The sequence below is a fragment of the Magnolia sinica genome, chromosome 4 (genome assembly GCF_029962835.1).
Source record: "Magnolia sinica isolate HGM2019 chromosome 4, MsV1, whole genome shotgun sequence".
NCBI lineage: Eukaryota > Viridiplantae > Streptophyta > Magnoliopsida > Magnoliales > Magnoliaceae > Magnolia > Magnolia sinica.
The window spans coordinates 19,642,738-19,669,114 of record NC_080576.1 but is presented as its reverse complement, the minus strand read 5'-3'; the positions used below and the strand labels follow the sequence as shown (position 1 = coordinate 19,669,114).

Here is a 26,377-nt window from a genome sequence, read left to right as displayed (position 1 = left end):
CAATCCAGACCGTCCAAATTGCTGCAGCAACTGTCGAAAGACCAAAAATGAAAGAACTGCCTTCAGAAGATAATATCAGCCATCTGATTTATTTTCCCTTCGAAATTGGATCATTCACTGTCTATTAACCATCCATTCAATATCCACTAAATTGAAGGCTAAGATTCCTTGATCAGCATAAATTTTTGACATATACACCATCCAAAACGGGACCCACAGTATGGATAGGCTAGATACGTGTACATAATGCCACACGTAAAATAAATCACGGCTATTTTTTAAATGGTGCAGAACTAACACCGGAGCCAGCGGCCACGGAAACGGATTGGCTACTCCCCCCGCCACCAGCCAATGGCTGATGGTCGGTGATCTGTGGGCCCCACCATGATGTATGTATTTCATCCATGCCTTCCATCTATTTTTCTAGATAATTTTATTGTACAGGACTAAAAATTATTTATATACCAATCTCAAGTGGACCACATTATAGGAGTTGAATGAACTTTGACCATTAAAAAACTTTTGGAGGCTATAAAAGTTTTGGATCAAGCTGATATTTGTTTTTTCGCTTCATCTGGGTCTGTATGACCTAATCAACAGATTTGATTTCAAATAAACAGTACAGTAGGCCTCATGAGGATTTTAATGGTGGATATCCAATCACTATTGTTTTCCTGTGGTGTGGTCCACCTGAAATTTAGAACCTTCTAATTTTTCCTATCAAGCCCTATACTGATATTTAAAAATGGATTAACGGAATGGATGAAATAAATACATCATGGTGGGGCCCACAGATCACCGACCATCAGCCATTGGCTGGTGGCGGGGGGAGTAGCCAATGCGTTTCCACAGCCCACAGCCAAAATCTCCCAACGACCGGAAGAAAAGGAAAGACGCGTTTTCGCGCGCGCGGGAGACGTTTAACGACTGACAGTTACCGAACCGAGAGCGCGTTGCATGCAGCTGTCAAAACTTCTCAGGGACAAAAATGCAAAACCCTAGAAAACCCAATCCAGTTTTTTTTTTTAGGACATAAGTGCCCCTACTGTCTGCTGCCACTGCCATTTCCACTCTTCTTCTCTCATTCCCTCTGCTATTTATACAGCTTTCCAATGCCCTAACCCCAACTGCAGAGCAGAGAGGGAGGGAGAGAGAGAATGGCAATGGTTGAAAGGAAGCTCTGCTTTCTCTTCTCCTTCTTTTCCTTCCTTTTGCTTTCTGGATTCTCATCGGCTGGCAATGTGACATACGATCGGAGGTCTCTCATCATCAACGGTCAGCGGAAGCTTCTTATGTCAGCTTCCATTCATTATCCTCGCAGCGTTCCCGGGGTAAGATTGGAAATGTAGTTCCGGCTTCGCGTTTTAGCTAATTGTCCTTATTTTTCGCGGTCGGCGGGAATCCCGATGCAACATTCAGATTGGGTCCTGTTGCCCATTTTCTGAGGAAGGGGTGGAATCGGATGGCGAAAGTGTGTTGGGATCCCCGCCCGTTGGCAATGGACGGTGGGGTGTTTTGGAACAGAGGAGTTATTTTTCTCTTCCTCTCTCTCTCTCTGTTTTTTATTTATTTATTTATTTATTTATAGTTTGTTGTTTATGAAATCTTTTTGGTGTGGAGTAGATGTGGCCGGGTCTTGTTGCGACTGCCAAGGAAGGAGGGATTGATGTGATTGAAACATACGTCTTCTGGAATGGTCACGAACTTTCTCCTGGCAATGTGAGTGTGTTTGGCAGCTTTGATCTGTATCTGATGAACAGAGAGAAGAAAAAACGGAGTTATATATATATATATATATATATATATATATCCAGCAATGGTACAGCGGGACCCACCTTTCGGTCCCATAAGCTGCTGAGCTGGTTGGTGGTGGGCCCCATCATTGGACTGACCATGCCATTGTATCTCCCTCATCAGGTGACCGTGGCCATCCTATGAAAATGGGGAACTAGAACAATATCCAATCTCATTTAACGGGTGCCAAGTTGGATCCCTAGGATCATTTTAGGATGATATGTCCTGTCCACTGTGGGGCGATCACATGATGATTTAGATGGTGGGCCCCACATGTACAGTTTATTCGGCCCACCAAAAGCTTATTTGAGCATTTCATATTTCCTCATGAAAAAGACAGTGTTTTCTACCCTTTTATTAAACATGAATTCAATCATTGATGTCAAATATGGCAGTATTATTTTGATGGGCGCTTCGATCTCGTCAAATTTGTAAAGATTGTTCAGGAAGCTGGGCTTTATTTGATCCTGCGAATTGGTCCATTTGTTGCAGCTGAGTGGAATTTCGGGTTTGTCTGTTAATTTATTTCTTGTACAATTGCTGTCTGTTAAAAGCTACTGATCTCTTACATGCATGCTTTTGAAGTTATGTTTACCTGTTTGTATGGCTTGAAATCTTGATCACAACTGTTGGGTTATGTCTTTACAGTGGGGTACCTGTTTGGCTGCACTATGTGCCCGGCACAGTCTTCAGAACTGACAACGAACCCTGGAAGGTTTGGGAATGGGCTTATCATCATCCAGTTCTTGAGAAGAAATGTATGACGTGCAGCCAAAATTAGCGGCATTTCAGTTCGGGCAAGCATTCCATAGATATTGGGCCCAGCTTCAAGATGGTCCATACTGTTCATCCGCCGTGATCCTCAGGGGATGGGCAATTCTGCAAAAACTGTCTAGACTGTTCATCTGCCGTGGTGCTCAGGGGATGGGCAATGCTGCAAAAACCATTCTCGTTGGACAATTTTGGCTGTCTGATTCATGGTCGGCAAATTGATGGTTAAATTTACAATACAGCCAATGGTCCATGTGTAAAGGACAAAAGTGTTCTGATCAAATAACTGGGATTGTTTGATGGAGCTGAATTTTGGTCTATTGCCTACCAGATGATGACTTGGATTACTGGAAGGTGGGCCCACATCTATGGAATACTGGCCTGTATGAAGATTCTGTTAAATTGGGCAGTGCATTGTATAATACTCGTCTCTTTAAGTTCATATTTCTTGTAGAATTGTGAACATGATTGATCATGAACCTTAAACTTCTTCCCATGAGATGTGTCCAATAAGAACATGGTTTTACCTTACTATCATGTTTATTGTCATCCAGATTCACATGAAAAACTTCACGACGCTTATAGTGAGCATGATGAAGCAAGAGAAGATGTTCGCATCACAGGGAGGGCCTATTATATTGGCTCAGGCAAGTGTAACTCTTAATTTCATGCTGTCTCATGGTTATTTAACATGACTACTGTGCAACCTCCGAGTGGCTTAGTGGATCGACATGGTCGATCTTCCTTTGTAGGAATCTGCTGATGGGCAATGCTCAGTAGACACAAAGAAGTTTTCTGGATATCTATTCATTTCCAAGTATATTCTGGAATTTTTTTTCCATACAGGAGAACAAATATATGAAGATACTCATAAGCAATGAAAGTATATCCTTGAACGTTGTTTCAGGCTAACTAAGCCATATTGTAATTTTAAAGAAGTAAAAAAACCAAAAAAAAAAAAAAAACTAAATTAAGTGCTTCTACACAATAGTAGAAAGAAATCAAGGTTCATATTGTGGTTCTGAAAGTATTGTATCACTGCATGATTTTATTTCGATGCATTCCCAATATGATACAACACCTTGCAATATTATCGATCTTGCAATGAGACTGAAAACTCCAATAAAATTATTGGAAGGATGTATCAATTATACATTTTGATACCATGCATTCATATCGAAATGTTTTCATGACTTAAATGATACTTATCAACATAGTAATGTATTTCGATACAGATATTCGCATCATATTACCAGATGTACGTTCCCAATTTGGTACATTGCTAGCTTTTGAACCTTGAGAAAACCAATATATTTTACATTAGTTAAGCAAATTGATTACTCAAATGCCATAATGGGATAAAAGATGTAAGAGGATTAAGTATGGGGTGCACTCCAGTAGTAGCAACATCACCATAAGCTTATGGTGGTACTGAGCAGATGTGGAGTCGTGTATGTAGCACATCCAACCCGTCCATCTGATGCGTCCCCTCAGGTTACCCCCAGGTCCTGAAAATCAGCTTGATCCAAAACTCTGGTGGGCTACAGCACAGGGAACAGGGGGGGTGCCTACACTTGATTCTTACCAGGGCCCACCTCAGTTTCGGAACAGCCTATTTTCCTAGCCCTTCATCCAGGGCAGATGAAGTGTCTGGACAGCCTGATTTCCATATACACAGCATGGGGGTGCCCCTTGCAAATCAAGGGTGCGCGTCCTCTCTCAGTTTGTCCCCTGTGCTGTGGCCTGCCTGAGTTTTTATTTGGGCTGATCTTTGGGCCCTGGCCGTAACGTGAGATGACGAATCTGATGGACTGATCAGATGTTGTGAATACATCATGTGGGCCCCACTTCTGCCCAGTGCCACCAGAGCATACCCCATTTAGTATTATTATACATGTTGAGGATCTTCTTACTTCACTTTCCCAATCCTGTTGATATGGAAAGCGATTCCCTTGATATTATTTGGGAAAAAAAGGGAAGGAAAAAAAAACAAAGGTGAGGTGTTTCTGTGGAGACTAACACATTCCATCAAGTTGATTTTGGTTCTATGCAAGCATTTTTTTGGTTATTTGTCACCCGACTATATGAGGGTGTGTTGGTAAATTGATATAATCATGGAATATATGCATGGTTTCCTTTTTCCTATTGTCAACTTCCTTTTTTAGGTTGATCGTTATTTTCTACAGGCCATCATTGCTGGAATTTTCATAGATTTCTACCTATACAACACCTGTGCATTGCATGAAATTTTTTGTAGTAAAAGAGTTTCGTTCAGTTATTGATAAAAAATGATTATTTTTTATGACTATAAATGTATGTCAAACACTACTATTTGAGCAACTATTTTGAATGTTGTCTTTCGTGATTCATTATCATCATCATGACAGCCTTGTCCCAGATATTCGGTGTCAGCTTTATGAATCTTCTTCTAATTGAAGTAGGCATTCTCATAGTAGCTTGGGAAAAGTTCAACGACCAGATGCCCACCCGATATCAATCCTCGTTTACCCAGGTTGGGGACCAGCTGGTGCAACTGTTACCATGAAGTTGTTAAGATAATCTCGTCTTTCTTGACTTTTAGAAAATGTTGTCGCTGAATGTCATGATAAGATAGGTTAACATCACAGAAATGTGTGTTTCTTCAGATCCTGTTTAGCAGGTGGTTCCTTTGTGAAGATGCCCAAATGATACATCAAATAGGATGTAAACTGCTGGTGGTTTATGGATACTGCTTGAAAGTTCTTTCAAATTATATCCTTTTTGCTAGGCAGTGACTGTTTCGGATTTTTGTTACTTTATCTTTCCAGTAATTTTTCCACAACAATGAGGCCCTGATTTTCATGTAATTTGTTAGTATCTGTTTCAAGTGCGGAGGAGTTGACTAAGCAGTTGTTCTGTTGCAGATAGAAAATGAATATGGAGACATCGAAAGGGTTTATGGAGAAGGCGGGAAGCCATATGCAATGTGGGCTGCACAAATGGCAGTTTCTCAAGATATTGGTGTCCCTTGGATAATGTGCCAGCAGTATGATGCTCCTGATCCTGTGGTGAGGATTTAGTCACTCATAAAAAAGTTCTAAATTTTTTCTAAGCCGAAGCAATAATTGATCTATATATGTGTATATATGTACACACACATGCAGCACAGATCAAGCTAAGCAATAACTGATCTATATATGTATATATATGTACACAGTACACATACATGCAGCACAAATCATTGATTGATGTATTTGTCACCCAAGAATCAATTTATGTGTACCTCTTAGTCTATATTTGGCTACTGTTAAATGGCAGTGTGATTCTTCTTCTATGTGCTTCTGACTGTTTCAACCTTAGCTACTTGAATTTGATGGAGGACATGGGTATATAACTTCAGAGCAGAGTTTATTGCTTGTAGCACTTGCGACTGCTGATAGAGCAATGATTGTGGTTGATGAGCTCAGAGATTTCATATCTAATAGTTTAAATTTTAGCTTTTATTAGCAAATCCTGTCTTATCAATCCCTCATTGTTCAAGTGTTGAATGGAATAATTTCCTCTTCTTCTTTTTTCTTTAGTTTGGAGCCGCAATATTGCGTTGCATAAAATTTCAAAGCTAATTGGATAAAAGGATAGTTTAGTTGTATTATCCTTTGTTTTTCTTTACATTTGGGAAATGGGTTTTATAACTACAGTGAATTAGATTCACTAAAGTAACCCCATGAATTCAATATTCAGCTCACGGCATGTGCATTCATTGTCTTTGCAGATAAATACCTGTAATTCATTTTATTGTGACCAGTTCACACCCAATTCCGTCAACAAGCCAAAAATTTGGACAGAGAATTGGCCTGGATGGTAATGATTCTCTTTTCTTCACATTGCCATTTTTATCTGCAGTTCCTATTATGTTTGAATTCCATAACTAGAAGCTGCTTCTGCCATTGATGATTTGATTTGAGGAGTGCAGATGGTTGCACAAAATATAACTATTAAATGGATAGCCCGAACTCATTTCTTCTCTGTGATTGGTTCAGTTGATTGTCTTTTTCTGGCTGAGAGTTCATAACCTTTCTTTCTTTAATACATTCATGGCTGCATGCAGGTATCTGAATTCTGATTGTCGCCTTGAGTCCTCAGATTGGATTAGACATTTTGTATACTTTAGAAAAATCAACTCCTGCATATTATTGCTGCTAAAATCTAGTTGAATATTGACAACTCACTACTGTTTCATGTTGATGTCAAACCAAATTCAGTAGGCATGCATATTTGTGAAATGGCCTTTTAATAGCTATTTGGATCTCTGCCTCTTTGATTCCTCACATACCAGCAAGTGTTTAAGCTTCCCAGAGCTCATAGTGTGTAAAATGACTCTCAACGATGTAGTGCTTGTAGGCTGCAGATCTGGTCACTGCCTGTGAATTCGGAAGGGCCATGAGTCCAACTACAATTCATAGAGGATGTGTTGTACTAGATATTCGTGTAAATTGAAGTACTGCTCCATCATCTTTCAAAAAAAAAATAAAAAATCGTAGTACTGCTCTCTCTATGAACAGGAAGGAAGTCCAACCTGGAACATTGATACTAGTATATTCAGTACAACATATCCTCTGTGCATAATTGTTCTTACAATGGTAATTTATATGGTGGTAATGGGTGATAGATCTGCTCTTTCTTTTCTTTATTGATACATCCTATCTAGCTTTCTTCATTTTATTTTTTTTAATTGATACATATTATTCAACTTTCCATGAGTGACCTTGAGACATTAGGGGATTGCTAGAGGAAAATAGCTAGGCGGACTATAATAGTTCATTCCAAAATATGCAGTTCATTCCCTACAAAGTACATTCTGGGTTTTGTTTCCATGCCTCATTACTCTAGTTGCATGGATGCTTTCGCTCCTTATAAGATTGAAGCCTGACAGAATTTTATATATTTAAAAGAGGATTTCGTGGTTCTTGTTGCATTGACATACAAAAGGCCAATTCAATCGAGCAATTTATTTTGTTTGTAACTTTATGAGTGCAAGATGATGCTAACTTTATATACGATGAGAAGATAGGATACTCTCAATTGCTTGTGAGGAAGACACATGATGATATCTGAAAAGTGTCTCATAGGAACCATCCATTTGAAAGATATTTCAATTGAATAGATCCGAAAATTGTTACTCATTGTAGTAAAGGCGGAACTAGGAGAGCCTTGTGGACTGAAAGATGTGAGATATGAATATTGCACATCTGGGGAAATGGCTTTGAGATTTGAGGCTTAGGATGGCCACTCATAGAAGCAAGTGATTTTGCACCAAGGTTTCGTCCCCCAATAGAGGAATCTGGATTATGAGGTATTTAGGGTGGAAACAAAGTTAATCAAAGTGATCATTCGCGGTATTGGGGTTGGCTTGCGAACACAGGTCTCAGAGATATGTGAAAGTCTATGTTCACTTCTACCAGGTTGTTCCCAAGAAAGAAGTAATTATTTTTTAATCCTATAATAATCTCTTGGGATCAAGTGGTGCAATTGCAAGAGCTTAAGAGGGTCTATGAGACAAAATTGAGGAATTTCTTAGTCTTATGGAGCTTTTGAACTGATGGACACCTTCACTAGGTGAAAGGGATATATGGAAGTGGAATCTTGAGAGGTTGGGGACTTCCTCAGTGAATTTGTTCTATTCATTACTTTCAGAGGATGTCGAAGGAAGGAGATGGCTCCAAAAACTTCAGTTTGGTCTTGCCAGTGTCCACCAAGGGCGATACTTTTCCGCAAGCTTGTCGGAAAAGCTAAGGTGCTGATGAGAGCAGACAGGTGATTATTTCAAATTTATGCTATGCCTTAAAAATGAGGAATCAGGTGGACCATTTGTTTATGCATTGCATCTTCATGGGGCTGTTTGGTGCACTTTTTTTAATATATTTTGGATGGTCTGGGTGATGCTTAGGATGATAGAGGTCATCCTTTAGGTGTGGCACAGGGGCTTCATGAGAACAAGGTGAAACATCTTGCCACAACTTTGTTAGCTGGATTTGGCCAATATGGAAGGAATTCAAAAACAGGACGTTTTGCAACAAAGGCTAAGTACCAGATGAGGTGTTCCAGAGAGAGAGAGAGAGAGAGTAATTTGGGCTACCACCAGATGTAGCAAAGATCAGAACGGAAGAAACTATGAGGATCTAGTCCCCCCTTTTTGGGGTGCTGGTTCCTCATCATCTGCCCCTTGAGTTTTTTTTTTTGTTTTTTTCTCTAGCGGGCTTGTTTTGTTGCTTTGCTTTTGTAGCTTTAATAAGGTTTCAGTCACCACTCAAAAACTGTAATGATTATCATTAGTAGTAATGATCATGACATTGTACCTCTTTTCAGGTTTAAAACTTTTGGGTCCAGAGATCCTCATAGGCCGCCTGAAGATGTTGCTTTTGCTGTCGCTCGGTTTTTCCAGAAAGGCGGTAGTGTTCATAATTATTACATGGTAGTGTGACTCTCTCCAAGTTATCTAATTTTTCCTCAAGAGATAACAAATATCTTTGTGTAATGTCCACCTTATTAAGCCCACAAGTCAATTTTTCTAGAAGTGTTAACTCATTGTGTGCCTGTTCACTAATGCTCAAATTGGATGGTGGGCATTGTGTAGTATCATGGTGGAACAAATTTTGGTCGTACTGCAGGGGGGCCATTCATTACAACAAGCTATGATTATGATGCACCGATTGATGAATATGGTATGCTATTTTTCTGATAATAAGTTTTGAATGCACTTCTCTTTCTATCCAATTTGCTACTGATGTTTATGAAACCCAGAAAAGGGAGGAGGTTACTTACTGACATCCCTTATCTCTTTCTTTCTATGATGTTTCTTTAAATGGATTTCCAGGGCTCGCAAGGTTACCCAAATGGGGGCACCTTAAGGAACTACATAAAGCTATAAAGCTATGTGAGCATGCACTGTTATATGGGGAGTCAACTCTTGTGTCCCTTGGTCCTCTACAAGAGGTAAATTTTCTTTCCCTTTTATGTATTTGTTTCTGAAAAGTTTCTAATTTACATTGTTATCAGCAAGAGAGTCATGCATAAATATCCCAAGCCTCTTGGTTTTAGCGTTGCCTATATGGCGATGCTAAACTGGTGAGGATTCACCATGATCACTGCTAACCATGGTGTCTAGTGTTTTTGGATTTGTGGTGATAATCTGTTTCTCAATCAGCACTTGTCTAACTTGCGTCTATATCTGCAATTCATAATCAATGTTAATTTTTGTCGGTATCCATGTCTGTGATCTGAAATTTTGAGTGTTTTCATATCATCTGTTGTGCAAATTTTCACTTTATCTTCATTATTGTGCAGGCCAATATTTATAGAGATCCCTCAGGAGCATGTGCTGCATTCATCGCAAATATGGATGAAGAAAATGACAAAATACTGAAATTTCAAAATATATCTTATCACGTTCCTGCTTGGTCAGTTAGCATTCTGCCAGATTGCAAGAATGTGGCATTTAATACAGCAAAGGTGTCTTTTCACTTATCATACAAATTTATAATTCTCTATGACATTCGTGTAGAATGGAATATTATTACAGCTCATAATGCAATGGAGTCAACCATCGATACATTTCATAAAATACAATTCATTATCCATACATAGTAAACTCGATTAGGCATCAATTTGTGATAAATAAATACCCATGTGAAAAGCATAAAAAATCATGGAATCAGTAGTTGAAAACCATTGGATATGAAATATGATTAATATTATTATGTTAAATTTTCATCTATAATTCCCAAAAAAAAGAAAGAACTGCTATCCTTTTTTATTCATGTGGGCACTGGATTATTATGCAACAACTCATGACAACCTGGATTAGATCAGGCTCCTCAAGTTATACCTATTCACCATAAACGATGAAAGTACAAATCGATAGTAACTTGATTGGCGTGAGTTGGTGATAAATGTAATTAAATGCCAACGTGAAAATATTGAAACTTGTCAAACTAATAGTCTAAGAAATAGCGCTGTCAATGGGTTGGGCCTGGGCCTATCAAAGGCAAAATAGGTCTAGCCGAACAGCCTGGCCCAAATAGTTCAAAATCCGGGCCTAAGACAAACTCTAGGGCCACTTGTTGACATATTAATGCAGGGGCATTTTCACACCAGGCTTGAGTGGGGTTGCTTGTGGGATGCAGGGGCACACTCAGGGTGGGCGGCTCCTGTGAGGCGGGTGGCTCGTGTGAGGCAGTACCCATGTGATTTGGGGCCCACGAGGGGGGTTCGGCCGAGGTCCTAACCCATGAGATGTGGGGCCAAGCTATGAGATAAAGGGATTAATTCACCATGCTCTAACAGTTCGAGCTTTTAGAGCAAGTGGTTAATTGTCCAGCATCACATATCTACTAAGAAACAACTGAAGGTGAAATATGATTAATGTAATTGGGCTTTACTTTTCACCCGTAATTATTCAAAAGAGAAATGCTTAGCTGTCCTTCTTGGGTTATGATTATCATGTAATGGCATTATGCATTAGGTTCATCTAGTAATTAACTATATACTCAACGGGTGCTCCAGAGCAAAGATGCAATTTTTTTGGACATAATGCCTGATGGATTACCTTTCATATTCTGACACCACTTTTGTCATCCTTGCAAACTCTATTATATTAAATTCTTACATACAAATTTCACCAGGTTGGATCCCAAACTGCTATTGTAAAAATGGTACCAGATAAAGACGGGGCAAATTTGCAGTGGGATGTATTCATGGAGAAGGCAGGCATCTGGGGAGAAGCTGACTTTGTTAAGGATGGTTTTGTAGATCATATAAATACCACGAAAGATTCAACTGATTATCTTTGGTATACAACAAGGTTAGCGTCTAACTATTTATATCATCTAATAACATGCTTCGTTTTTTTTCCCTGTGGTTATGATTTTTGACTGATGGAACTTTTCTGAAAAGAGGTGGCCTTGAAATTGAGTGGATGGATAGAGGATGATGCTGTGTCACACAGCGAGAGATTTTGGGAAAAGATTGAGTTGGAGAGATTAATGCTCCCTCTAATCTTATTTTATTGAGCAACCCTAATACAAAATGATATGGAGTCCTGAGGCCTGTGGGTGCAACGAAATTTGAGACATAAATACACAATATACTCTAACAGAGAAAAACTGTTAGTATATTGGGAAATTGAGTGGATGGATAGAGGATGATGCTGTGTCACACATAGAGAGATTTTAGGAAAAGATTGAGTTGGAGAGATTAATGCTCCCTCTAATCTTATTTTATTGAGCAACCTTAATACAAAATGATATGGTGTCCCGAGGCCTGAGGGTGCAACGAAATATGAGATGTAAATACACAATATACTCTAACAGAGAAAAACTGCAATACAAATGGAGGCAACGGAAAATAAATTTATGCAAGAGGCATTTATCCCCACCTAGTGAGTATATTGCAATTAACCCAAAATTTGTGTGTGTCGCGAAGAAACTACTGCAGCAAATGCCATTCAGTTATTAACTTATTATCTCGGCACTTACTCCAAGTTACATCTTATTTATTTAAAAACATATCAGAAGTCTTAGAACCCTCTTACATTTTTTCAAGGTTCCCATTAATCATTTGATGGCATGAGAGCAAGTTCATGAGGATTTTCTTTTTTCATTGCAAGCCCAAGGGCTGGGCTTGGGCTTGAAATCTTGGACCATATTCCAGCCCAAAATGGGCCTAGGCCATAATGAATGGCTCAGCCCAGCCCGCTTGGCCCATTCCAATCATCAATTGTGCCATTGTTACAAAAGAAGAAGAAATGGATTGTTTAAAGATACTTGTGAGTGGTTTCCATCCAACGTGCATGTGTAGTTTAAAGACGCGCTGGATGTGGGGTCATGTTTCAATGGTCCAAACTGTTTATATGATGGAATTAGTCATAGATGGAGGATACCCTAGAGAAAATTCTAGGTCAAACTATTTCAACCTTTGATCATTTAACTCTTTTCCTTACAAGGTGAGACCTGGCCTAGCCCAACCCTGTTAGGCTAGGGCTAGGGCCTTTTCAGTCCAATTAGGGCTAATGCTTAGGAGACCAACCCTAGCCTCGCCCTACCCCTACCCATTGCCAGCCCTAATCTCAAACTTCTAAGGTATTATTATCCTTTTCCTCACTTCTCTTCATTCTATCCCCTCCCCTCTCTTTCTTTTAGTATTCCTATTCAATGCCACCTTACGAAATGGGGAGGAAACCCTGTGCGCTGCTTTTCCTCGCATTTTCCGTATTGTGAAGAATCAGAATATTTCTGTGGAAGCCTCTTTTTTGATTGCTGGAGGTGCCGTAGCGTGGAACATAGAGTGTAGAAGAGCTCTCAGAGATAAGGGAAATTGAAGAATATGCGGCCCTTCTCAGCCGGATTTATAGCGTCAGCCCAAATCAGCAGTTGCCAGACAGGTTAGATTGGCGTCTGGACAAAAATGGTGAATTTTCGGTAAAATCCCTTCACTGTCTTCTTGCGAGATCTCCTAGTGCTGTGTCCTCCCTATATCATGGCTGGAAGTATCAAGTCCCCCCCAAAATTGTTGTTTTTGGTTGGTTGGTTGGCAAGGATTCGGTGTTCACAGTTGACAATCTGAGAAAGAGAGGAATGATCATCACAAATATTTGCTTATGTTGCATGGCGAAAGAAGAATCAGTGGACCACCTCTTCATTCACTGTCACTTCATATACCAGATTTGGTCAGCCCTCCTTGCTCGTTTTAAGATTCAGTGGACCTTCTCGAAGTCTGTGAACGATCTCCTCCAAGCCTGGCATGGAGCTACTTGTGGGAAACAAATTTCTAAGCTTTGGAGAATGTCTATCCTAGCGGTTTGGTGGGCTGTTTGGGAAGAAAGAAACGATAGATGCTTCAATGATTCCTCCAAATCAGCTGAGGCTACTTTTCTTAGGGCGACTCATCTCTTAATCGAATGGGCTTCTTCTTTAGTTTCTATGCAGGATTGTAATTTTCTCTTTTTAGGAGTCTAACTGGCTGACCATGTCGGCCGCCTAGTCTCCTCTATTTTGTTTCTCTCTTTTCCTTTAATACAATTCAGTTATCTTTCAAAAACAAAAGTTACCTTATGAAATTTTCATACCTCTAAAATCTCCCTTTCATTTAGAAACTCATCTCACATGATTTTTGTTTCCTAGAGCCTACTTAGCTATTTTTCTAAGCCCATCTCTCAATCCACCAAAATCCTACCTGGACATCATTATTCTCTCTTATCTTATATATTCTTCTTCTTTCTTTCTCTTCTCCCAATACCAAATCCTAACCCTTCATCATCCAAAAAAGAAGACTCCAACAATGTTCTATTTTGGTACACTACAACAGCCCTACCATGCACTAAAAGAATCCCTTCTTCACTTCTCTCTTTTCTGGTATCCATTTTCTTCTCCCCTTCCCCCTTGTTTTCTTTGGAACTCAAATCTTGTAGAGTGCCCCCTCTCTCTAATATAAAATATCTTTGCATTTTATTTGTTAACAAATGGAAGAGTTCACATAGCCATGTGGGGTTGCATTGAGTAGGGAAATGGGGGATGACATATAATCAATTTTTGTAGTATCGGAATAGTTACATGTATCGATGGCTGGGGATATGGAACATGTATTGATATCATTGTTTTGAATAGCATCCGTAGCATAGTGGTAGCGTTAGCAAATAGCGTAAATCCCCTATAGCATACACTACAATGGTCATAGCATATGTAGCGTACACTATGGTTTTGTTTTTTTATAAATGATAATTGTATTTTATATATTGTACTTATTAATACTCTCAACCTGTGGGATTTTAATTTCCTTTCATACTTGTAACTTGTGGTTTCAAGTAGACATTATTAATTAAAGCGGTTTGCTTAGAAAATTGTTGATGTGATAATGATTTGATTTGGTTATATATGTGGATTGGCTTTTAAACTAATAACTTGTTTGAACATGCTTATACTTGAAAAAATGAATCATCTTTTAGGCTTTATATATATATATATATATATATATATATAGATATATATATATATATATATATATATATATATATATATATATATATTGTTGAAGTAATTAAGTCCCTTGATATACATTGATACACCACACTCTGACAGCTTGAGCTTTTAGAGTGAATGGTTGTTTGACATGGTATCAGAGCGGAAGGTCCTATGTTTGAATCTCGAGAGCAGCAAATATACCTCACTAAAATATTATTCTCTCACGGGGGACCAGGAAAATCAGATCTGGCTCAAGGACCGGGAAATCAATCCCCGCCTATTTATGGTGTGAGCGTACCTCCACCCTTGTCAGTATGTTCCCGTGCAGAGTTCCCACCCCGCACGTGCGGGGTGGTGTTGAAGTAATTAAGTCCCTTGATATACATTGATACACCACACTCTGACAACTTGAGCTTTTAGAGTGAATGGTTGTTTGACATATATATATATATATATATCATATTTTCCCTATTTTTAAATTTAAAAATAGAAGTATCCTGTAAGCTGCTACAGAGGGTTGAATGCTACGCAACATGTTACTGCAAGTCTGCAATTTAAAACATGGATTGACATCACCATTATTATCGCTGATACTCGGAAATGTGTCATTAACTAAAGGAAAATTGGGGAAACACAAGGAAAATGGTGGAATATCTCGATGAAATTTCAAGAGATGCTAAAATACACATATTTGCATATTTAGGAATCAAATAATTGCAAAAAGGACACGTACACAATAAGTTTCTCTTTAATAGGAGCCTAAAAGCATGTAACACTAACTTAGGAAACATGAAAAAATGGTGAAAATTACCAATGATACTTCATGAGATGCTAAAATACACATTTGCATATTTAACAATAAAATAACAGAAAAAAGGCACATATTTGCATATTTAGAAATCAAATAATAAGTTTCCTTTTAGTGGGGGCCTAAAAGCATGCATCGTTAACTCAGGGAAACATTGGGGAAACGTGGTGAAAATAGTGGACCCATCCATCCATCCTTACAAGCACATACATAAACACACATGCATGATCCATCCATCCATCCAACCATCCATGCATCCACACACAGACACACACATGCACCCATCTATCCACTCAACCATCCATCCATCCATGCATGCATGCATGCATCGACGATCCATCCATCCATCCATGCATGCACACATACACACATATAAACATGCATTTCATCATACAATCATGTGCCCATAAAAAATTGTGATGGAAATTTTTTTAATAAACAGATTTTTAGCGATATTATCGAAATATTGCTGATACATTGGTGATGCAAGCGACACTTGGAATTTACATAGTCGAAAACATTGGCGATATCGACACATTGTCGTTACTTAGCAATATCTCGCCGATATATCGCTATTACCTGGAATTTCTGATACCTCCAGGTTATCAGTATTGCCGAGATGGAGATACAAATAATATTGGAGGATATTATCGATAATATCAGGAATACTCAGAACAATGTCGAAAACATTGGCTATGTCGATACATTGGCGATACTCACCAATATATCACCGATACCTAGAATTTCTGATACCTACCAGTGTTATCGGTATCGCCGAGCTGGAGATACGGATAATATCAGGGATACTATCGGTAATGTCAGGATACTATGAATAATGCATATAATAAGTTGAGTAGGAAGAAGAAAATCCAGGAGATAGGATCCATACAATGCATGGTACAATCTGATATATGGATGAGTGGAGTTGGTTCAGAAAAGAAGGGAAGCACAGGCAACTCTTGGAACTCTAGATGGAACTGCCTCAGGCCTGGTTGGACGGCCATGTGTTTCCATTCCTGGCACAAACCAGATCCAACTTCATTTGTCAGGAGGGAGAAGAATTTCCAGGCACGGGATAACAAGATGTGCAAACATGCCATCAAGGATGGTACCTGCTTTTGAAACACCGGAGTATGAGGAAGATCAGTCCAAAACCCGAGAGGGGAACTGCAGATTGCCCGGGCATCTACCAGAAATACCGTGTGAGTTGTTGGAGGGGATAGGATGATTAAGAACTGAGCCATACCCAAAGATGAGCGCAGTCTTAGACAATAATCTTCATGACAAAGGGCCAGAAAACACCCTCACAATCTGAATACCTGAGCTCCAGCACATCGAGATGTCCATATGTGCTACATACTTGAGGCAATAACTTCCAAGCAAAGGTTCTCCTGGAATTGGATAATTAACTTTGGTTGTACCATTGCATGGAAGTTACTTATCCCTTTCAAAGTTAGTAGAGAGAGTTAACATGTATCTGGAAATCTGGAAGTCGAAACATGTTCTGAATGCAAATACGATTTTTCAGAGGTACCTCTGATACGTGTTTAGTTATATACATCTCGTTGATAGCCATTTGTAGAAGAAGCATCAACTGTTTGAATGGAACTCCGAAAGGGGCTAGCTGAGATTTTCTTTTAACTATTACAGACCTAAACCCTGATTTTGTTTTAATTACTGGATCCATTTTCTACACTTGCGGTTACAAGAAAGTAGAACATTTTAATGAGAACATGTAAAACTTGTCAATAAAAAACAATTTAGAACTTCTAGTGTGCTATGCGAACAAAGTGTAGTCATAACTCATAGTGACATCCTTGCATGCTAATGAGGTTTTAAACTTTATGATATGGCAGTTTGTACGTTGATGAAAATGAAGAATTCTTGAGCAAAGGAAGTCGTCCAATACTTATAGTAGATTCAAAAGGGCATGCTCTCCATGCTTTTGTGAATGGGGAACTTCAAGGTTCTTATCTAATTTTCTCAATCTGTATCAGCTACTTTATTTAGCTAGGACAAGGCTATGATGATGATGTGATGATGATGATATATATGAACTGCTTTATTTGTTTGTAAATTACTGCTGAGATGAGTTCATCAAAGAGAACTTTTCCATACCATAACTGGTTGTGAGAGTACACTCTGTGTTAGTATATGCATGCATTACATGTTTGTTTTATAACTCTAAATGTGATATTTCTGACGGAGCAATTTTAAGTTATCCATTTGCACCGTGGTGCTCTTTTTCCAGCACATAACAACACTGGCCATTTACTTACTATACAAGAGCTGAATAAACTAGCTGATCGCATAGTATTCCTAAAACTTTTAATCCTAATTTCCTTGCTATTTTCAAATAGCTGGACAGCAACCTATATGGTACTACATGCAATGTGGTTCTTTGTTTTATTGGCTAGAATTGCAGTTAGTTTATATTCAGAACTTTGGACCTGGAAGCATTACAGGGTGTTCGTATCCACAAGCAAGATTTTCTCATGCATGATTATAGGTGAAGAAAACATGATTAGGAACTGCAATCCTAATTCATTTGGTAGAGATTTATATACATATTGTAGATATTGATAAGAAATTACTTTATTGAATTGAAGAAATAATTATGAACTTAAGGAATTTATGTAATGCTTTTGGGAAGGGTAAAAGATTAAAATTCCCAGATGATAGAGGAAGAAAATGTTTAAATGACATAAAATGCTTTTTTTTTTTTTTTGAAAAGTAAGGATTTTATTGACTAAGGAAACAGACAAAACAGAGGAGCATCAAACAAACAAGACAGAAAAAACAAAAGGAAAAGGAAAAGAACAGAGCCTAAAACTATACATCCACTGTCCCCAGGACAGCAAAGACCCACACGGACACCCACAAATTAGGAAGCCCAATCCCTAAACAAGACTAGGACCTGGGAAAAACCCTGCCGCTGCTACTACCTCTTAAGCTGGAGAATGAACTGATACTACATCTTAAGCTGGAGAACAAACCACATATTGTATTCGTTTGCAGACCAGTGATTCCCTATGCATGATAAAATCTGTAGCTACTTCATCTTTGCATTTCTATTTGGTAATCTCGGAAGCTGGAGGTGGTTACTTCTCTTTTTCTCCAAAGCATTAGCCCATTCCAGCATTTGCTCCTCTATTTGGAATATCTTTGATTTCATTACAACACATCCATTGCACAACTCAAACACTGAAACTTGTTTTATTATAATCTCATCTAACTGATTTTATTTGTTATTTATAAAAACAAACAACAAATTAAGTATCAACTCACTAGCATTATAACTCATGTCTACTAGAAATACCTGCCAGGTCTAAAGTGATGCCATTTTTTATATGTGTGCACTGAATAGGATCAGAATTTTGCCTCTGTGGTTAGAAATAAAAATAACTTGACTAATCACTTCAATAACATTTGCAAAGTTTATCCAAGTTATCCTCAAATTTCAGGTGTATCAGTTTCCCACTAGTCTAGTGTTTAGTGGTGAACTGTTGATAAGCTTGTTGTATTTAGATCACAATGGCCATTGTTCGGAGTATCCCCAATATTATCGAAATCTCCGATATCGTCCTTATCCTCAGCTTGGCAATACCAACAACACTGGTAGTATCAGAAATTTCAGGTATCAGCTATGTATCGCTAAGTATCGCCAATGTATCGATTCCACCAATATTTTCGTGTGTAAATTCTCTGTGTCGCTTGTATTGCCAATGTATCAATATCGCCATTGTATCACCAATATTTTGACTGTGTAAATTCCAGGCGTTGCTTGTATCACCAATGTATTGGCGATATTATTGCGTATTGATATTGCCAAAAAAAATTGTTTATTATAAAATTTTCATTTCAAAATTTTTTATGGGTACATGGTTGTATGCAGTGTTCAAATTGTCAACAATAATGTTGATAATATTGCGATAAAATCGTTATCACAACATGGGCGATATTAAGACCACAATCTTTCGTTTCCTTTCTAGTTGTCGACGATTGCTCAGTGAAATATCATGTGTTGTCGATATTCTGAAATATCATCGATGTTTGGATGGATGGATATGATTGATGGGATGGTTAGACTGATTTTTTACGATAGCACATGCATATTGGCAACTTATTATGTATACATTCTTTTTGCAATTTTTTTAATTTCTAAATATGCAAATATGTGTATTTTAGCATCTCATGGAGTTTCATTGAAAAATTCCACCGTTTTCCCCATGTTTCCCCAATGTTTCTTTGCATTTCCGGTTATCGGTGATATCAATATTGTTTTTGTATCCCCGGCTAGCAAAACTTGTAGCAATACCAATACTTCGAACACTGATAGTGACTGATTTTTTTTTTTCTCCATGAAAATATTTAAAAGGTTGGGACGACTAGAATAGAACATCTCTTTGGACGAAAATTCCTAAAACTCTGGTCTTCTCCTGAGGACTTTTGGTTGATGACTATTCTAGGCTCTCCATCCAATTTGAGTTTATCCAAATGGAGCTTTTTTTTCAAGAAATTAATAATGCCTCGTTAGGTCTCCAAATTGATCTTTATAGAATCACAAGTGGGCCCTCATCTCACAAATCAGCATCTATAGGGTCGCAAATTGGTATTAAATATCAACATTAACACCTATGGGCTAACCTAGGAGGCCCATCATCAAGTGCCGCCCCCCCCCCCCCCCCGTCTTTATAGAATCACAAGTGGGCCCCCGTCTCACAAATCAGCATCTATAGGGTCGCAAATTGGTAATAAATATCAGCATTAACACCCCATCATCAAGTGACCCAAAGAAAAAGAAAAAAAGAAGAAGAAGAAGAAGAAGAAGAAGAAAAGAAAAGAAAAGAAGAGAGAAATATGACCATATATATTCATGTTTCTTGAATCCATCGTGATCTTACAAGGGATTCAATAGTGGATGGTGGGATTGTTATATCCTAATTGTGTTCTTCTCAGAAACCCACAAGTTATCCATGAAGCATGTGTTATGTAACGGGTTAGTTTAGGATAATATTGGTTGGGAACTTGGGTTTGTAAAGTTACTTGTGGAAGCTAGCTAGTCAAAGTAGCCTTTGATTGGATTCTATGTTCCCTAGGAGGTTTTAGAGTGTTCAAGTTATGCTTAACTCAGGAAGTTGCTAGTGTGAATGATCATGTGAAATATTAGAGTCAAAGTAGTGTTAGTGGGAGATATGACCTCAGCATTTTATGTAGAAGCATACGGGAGGCATAACTCAATTGCCAAAAATTGCATTTCAGTTTTACATTTTCAATGTGACACAAGCAGCCATGCTACTGGAGTTGTTCTTATTAGTCTCATGCTCATTATTTTGTAGTACACTCCATGGTTTGTTCTTTGACAACATGTCTTTTCTTAATAAAAAGAGCTCTTATCCATTTAGCTAATTGTTATTATATACTTCAATTATTCATATGGTTTGTGCCCATGTATTTGTGCAATACAAAATTACTATTCATCTTTATTGGGTTTCCAAATAAAGGTAGTTACCTACTCTATGTAACTTTTCATGAAATCCATGTCATTGAACTCATTCGAGCAAACTTACATCCATCTGTCTTTGTTCTTTATAGTCACTGCATCTGGAACTGGCCTGGATTCAACATTCAAATTTGAAAGTCCCATTCCTCTAAAAGCAGGGAAGAATGAGATTGCACTTCTAAGCATGACTGTTGGCTTACAAGTAAGTACTTGCAGTTTGCCTCATCTGTTGTTGGGTTCTAAACATTATAGTCCCATCATAATGATGCCTAAAAATGAATTCATCTCATTTTAGTTAATTGTAATTATGTATCAGAGATCATATTTCTTTTTGGTAAGGATTAAAAATAATATTGATGACCAACAATCATGATTCTAGTGCATAATTATGATTAACTAAAATGAGATGAACTCATTTCTGTCATCTTCATACATACCTGAAGGGAAGGAAATTTGAAGCTGATTCCTTAGTTAGACTTGGTACTAATAGACCATCGTCCAATTTGGGAACATGTATCCACTCTTCTAATTCTCAGTTTCTTTAATAGAAGCTCCTAAACAGGATTGCTATGTTTCCCTGTTATTTGAAGATGCACTTGTTTGTTTCTTGATTACTGTTTTTGTTTTCTCCATTAGAATGCAGGACCATTTTATGAATGGGTAGGAGCAGGACTAACCAGTGTCAAAATAGCAGGATTCAACAATGGAACCCTTGACTTGTCATCTAGTAGATGGATCTACAAGGTAACCACAGAGATTGTGTACATCCATTTAGATCCCCATGCCTTTGTTTAAGAGTTTACATTTACATATTATGAACTGTAAGGTGCTCTTTAGTGGTTTTTCTGTTGGAATGCTTGGTTCATTATCTATCATTTTATGTGGCGGAATAGTTTTTCTTGGTCCTTTTAGAAAGAGATAAAGGATGCCATTTGTTTCATTTCAGTTATCAGTCTCTTCTATATTTTATCAAATCAATAAAAGCTTTCACAATCTCAAACAACAAAACTAACAATCATCAACATCCATGAAGATGAAAGCTTAACAAGATGTTAAAAAGCTTACACATTGAAGAGAATAGAAAAGAAGAAGAAGGAAAGTACATCAGATTTATTTTCTTCTTCTTAAACTTTCATATGACTTGGCTTGGCTCTTGGAGAGGGCTGAATGATTTTTTTTAGTTCTTCCTTCCAGCTCTTCAAAATATGAAGCGACTGGATTTCCTAATACAAACTCACATTTCTTCTTTTATACACTTCAGCTTTCAAACCACACACCATGTCATGTGCCAAACACATGCCATGTCACCAACTTGACACTATTTCATTTCCCTTCATCTGAATTTGAATTTTAAATTGAAGATTCAATTGCATTATGAAGGAGTTCTCTGATGTATAGCACTTGTACATATCCCCCACGTGCTAGAGACTGGTTAAAATATGGTAGGTTACAGTGGCATGTATGCCTACACACTAAACTAGCAACAACTTGCAGAAAAAAAAAAAAAAACAATTCTACAAGTGATCTTCCTAACCAATCCATGCTAGTTTGTGTAAATATCCAAAGGACCTCAAATTTTCTATAAAATTTTCCCCTTATCTACCCTTAGAAATTCATAAATCAGTTGACTTGGAAATCATCAAGTTGAACAAATATATATATATATATATATATATGGGAAAAGGTACTATGCGATCGACCTCACAAGACCGTCCCATGAGGTCGAGTTGTGTGGGCCCCACCGTGATGCGTTTCGAACATCTACCCCATCAGTCAGATGCACCATTCCATCATGGGCCTAGGTCTCACAAATCAAGTCAATCCGTGACTTGTGTGGGCCACACCACATACAGAAGTGTGGAGGGGCCGTGCACCATTAAAACATTCATAATCGTTAATTGGGCCCACCGAGATGTGGTTTGCAAATCCAGCCCATCCATTATGTGTGTCCCACTTGGATGAGGGTTCAGACCAAGTTTCAACAGCATTCAAAACTCAGGTGGGCCCCACCAAGTGCTTTTATATGTTTTTGGCATGTCTTCACATGATTTTAGATCGTATGGCGCACCTGAGTTCCGTATGCGGCTGATTTTTGGGATATCCCATAATTTAGAGGGGACCCATCAAATGCACGGTGTTGATGGTCGACACACATCACGGTGGGGCCCATGCAGCTCGACCTCACGGGAGCTTATCGTGAGGTCGAGCGCATAGTACCTTTTCCCTATATATATATATATATATATATATATATATATATATATATATATATATATATATATATATATATATATATAAAGTTAAAAAGGAAAGAAAAATATTTGAACCTGGAAACACCAATATTCCCTCTCCTGCTGCACTCTATATCTTCTCTTGCATGCAAATGTTTACAAGTACCTAGCATCTGATTCTTGAAGGTGTTTCTTCCTGTCATTTGCAGATTGGATTGGAGGGCGAGCATCTAAATATTTTCAAACCAAATGGTTTGAATAATGTGAAGTGGGTATCAACATCAAAGCCTCCAAGCAATCAACCTCTAACATGGTACAAGGTATTTACTCTTTGTATCTCATTGTCAGTAATTATGCCAATCTAAAAGTTAATACAAGATAATTACTGAAAAAGGGACTACATTCTTGTTAAACACACACACAGTAGTCCTTCAGCTAGATCTGGATGGACCTTGTTCCCTCTTCAGTGGACTCATTTATTGTATGTTTTCAAGGTAACTTGAATCACCCACCTTTTCAAATTCTCTAAGAAAAATCTCTTATGCTTAAAATTTCGCAGGCTGTTCTTGATGCTCCATCTGGGAATGAACCAGTTGGGTTAGACATGATACACATGGGAAAAGGTCAAGCTTGGCTGAATGGAGAACCAATTGGAAGATACTGGCCTAGGAGTAGCTCCATACATGACGAATGCCCTCCCAAATGCAATTACAGAGGCAAGTTCATGCCAAACAAGTGCAGCAGAGGGTGTGGAGAGCCTACTCAAAGATGGTAAAAGCAAAAGCGATCCACTTATTACAAAGTTCTTACCTTCTCATCATCTCCTTTTTTATCCTTTCCCATGATCACAAGTGCCCAACATTTTAGAAACATAATTGTATCTCTTAAGAATTTCTTTAATGCTGAAACAGTCCAATTTTTCAAAATTTTTATGGACCAGAGCACTCCTGAGTAATCTCCTCTCACGTATCATTAGATATCTGCATTATTTCTTATTCTTGTTGGATGCTAGAAATAATGCAAAAATCTTTTGATGTTGGTGGTTCAGGTAAAATTGAGGGTATTTTGGTATATTTTGGAAAATACACTTGAATTGGCGGAGCACTCCTAATTGCATGCTTCCCAAAAGCATCCCTTGAAATTTTAAACCAGCAACTTAAAACTTTTTCTTGAAACCATTTATGTTTTGACAATCAACCAAATTTGAAATAACGAGTTTTTGCGGCCCCAATTTTTTGGTTGCTGCCTACTAAGGTTATTGTTTGTGATTTCAGTCAATTTAACAAACCAGAAAATGTATATTATTAATGACTTATTCGTGCTTTTCTTTGGAAAATTCGTGAGTTTTTTGTGGTCTTGTAACTGAATGGACATTTGTAATATCAACCCTATTCTTCATCTTTTTAACAGGTACCATGTTCCACGATCTTGGTTTCGACCATCGGGAAATATTCTGGTGATTTTTGAAGAGAAAGGTGGAGAGCCAACTAAGATTTCTTTCTCTAGACGACTTGCAAAAGGTGCTTGTGGTCTTGTTTCAGAGGATTATCCTTCTATAAATGTTGAATCTTGGGATAACATCAGTAAGTTCAATGGGGAAGCCAAAGCAGCTCTCCAGTTGACGTGCCCAGAGAATACTGTCATTTCCAGCATAAGATTTGCAAGTTTTGGAACTCCTAGTGGGACATGCGGATCTTACCAGAAAGGAAAGTGCCATGATCCTAATTCCATTTCTATGGTAAATAAGGTAATGAGTGCTGCCTCTTTTTTTTTCTTTTTCTTTTTTTTACACACGCACACACACCCCACACACTCACGCAGGTGGAATTTCACCACCTACGGGTACTCGAACCCTTGACTGGGAGTTGAAACTCCTGAGAGTCAACCACCCGGGCAAGAGTAAGGACCCTAATGAGTGCTGCCTTTAAATTCCTTCTATTCATCTCTGCTGGCAAGAGTAATATCTAAACACGGATTAATCTCTTATTTTATCTTGACCAGAAGCATCCTGATCTTGATTTTATTCACCAAGTGATCTCTGATTTTTCAAAGTATTCTTTCACGAATAATTCATGAATAATTGGATAATGCTTGTGAATTATTCCCGAAAGAGGTGCACGAGTAGTACCAGTACCACTGTAAGCTTATAATGGTACCCAGTAGATGTAAGGCCCACATTATGTATGAAGGTCATCCAATCCATCCATCAGATGCATCACCTCATATTACCTCCAAATGTTGAAAATCTTCCTGATCCAACACTCAGGTGGGCCACGACACAGGGAACAATGTCACAGGGGACGCCTGCCCTTGATTTACACAGGGGTCCACCTGAATTTTGAAACAGCCTGATTTTCTGCCTGCCTCTTCATCCCGACCAGATGAAGGGTCTGAATGGTCTGGATTTTATATATATAACAGTGAGCCCTCCACCCAAATCAAGGGTGGATGTTCCTTTGCAACTTGTTCCCTGTAACGCAACTCACCGGATTAACAGATCAGCCTGATTTTATGGCCCTGAGGCTAAAATGCAATGAAGCATCTGATCTGTGGGATTGGATTTTATTGATGCATCATGTAGGCCCCACATCTGTCCGATGCACATGGAGCTTATGGTGGTACCGGTACCACTGGAGTGCACCCCGATGTTCAGGGCGGAACTGGAAGTGATTTTGAACTGCTCTGTTGCTGCCCATCATACTCCCAAATCATGAATCTTCCCAAAACACAACTTTATAAATCTGCTGTTATAAAGAAACAGAACATGCACTATTAGCTGTGCTAGTTATCATGCTGGGCCTCTTTGTGCTGAATGCCTTTTTATTTCAATCGCAGGTATGTCTGAACAAGAAAGGGTGCACCATAGCATTATCAAAACAGAACTTCAATACGGATTTATGTCCGGGCATGAGCAAAGCACTTGCCGTTGAAGCAGCATGTGGCTAAAGGATGGTCGGCCCAAGATTTTTCAGTTGCGGAAGCTGCTTGCACCAATCAAGTGGCATATTTAAATATAGATTATTGAGTATAGCAGGAAATTCCTATTGATTTCAAGTATCCAAAGGCCGCATGAGGCGAAGCCTCCTACAGCCAGTTGAATGTCATGTTACTGTAACAATTTCTCTTCCAAGCTGGTTGCTTGGAGTGGCTGAGTGTACCTTTTGTTTTCCATTTCCAAGACCTAATTATCTTTTGTTGTGCCTATCAGATCTTGCTGTCATTACTTCTTTTTGCAACAGCTGAGAGTTGGACATTCGGTATTTTGACCAAAACTCAA

At 38.4% G+C, this 26,377-nt stretch overlaps 1 protein-coding gene across 3 annotated transcripts; it reads left to right on the top strand.

Moving 5' to 3' along the window:
- The first annotated feature begins 913 nt into the window (after nt 1-913).
- LOC131242685 (beta-galactosidase 10) lies at nt 914-26,304 on the top strand. 3 transcript variants are annotated; one of them, XM_058241491.1, is made up of 19 exons: nt 914-1,331; nt 1,624-1,719; nt 2,190-2,302; nt 2,443-2,509; nt 3,120-3,212; nt 5,469-5,612; nt 6,317-6,405; nt 8,911-9,016; nt 9,179-9,266; nt 9,419-9,537; nt 9,889-10,053; nt 11,226-11,404; nt 17,223-17,332; nt 20,962-21,071; nt 21,506-21,613; nt 23,310-23,420; nt 23,660-23,871; nt 24,511-24,847; nt 25,936-26,304. In XM_058241491.1, exons 1-19 carry the CDS (start codon nt 1,158-1,160, stop codon nt 26,044-26,046), a joined length of 2,532 nt encoding a protein of 843 aa, XP_058097474.1. In that variant the 5' UTR covers nt 914-1,157; the 3' UTR covers nt 26,047-26,304. The 3 variants fall into 3 exon arrangements, with proteins under 3 accessions (XP_058097474.1, XP_058097475.1, XP_058097476.1); XM_058241492.1 differs by having other exon boundaries at nt 3,120-3,216; nt 5,473-5,612; XM_058241493.1 differs by lacking the exon at nt 2,190-2,302 and having other exon boundaries at nt 915-1,331.
- The last annotated feature ends 73 nt before the right edge of the window (nt 26,305-26,377 follow it).

What these genes read in the sequence shown, in the direction of transcription:
- LOC131242685 (XM_058241491.1), top strand. Translation starts at nt 1,158, where the DNA reads ATGGCAATGGTTGAAAGGAAGCTCTGCTTTCTCTTCTCCTTCTTTTCC. An exon ending in GCAGCTGAGTGGAATTTCGG is followed by an intron (nt 2,303 to 2,442) that starts GTTTGTCTGTTA and finishes ATGTCTTTACAG; the next exon opens with TGGGGTACCTGTTTGGCTGC. An exon ending in TGTGAATGGGGAACTTCAAG is followed by an intron (nt 17,333 to 20,961) that starts GTTCTTATCTAA and finishes TGTTCTTTATAG; the next exon opens with TCACTGCATCTGGAACTGGC.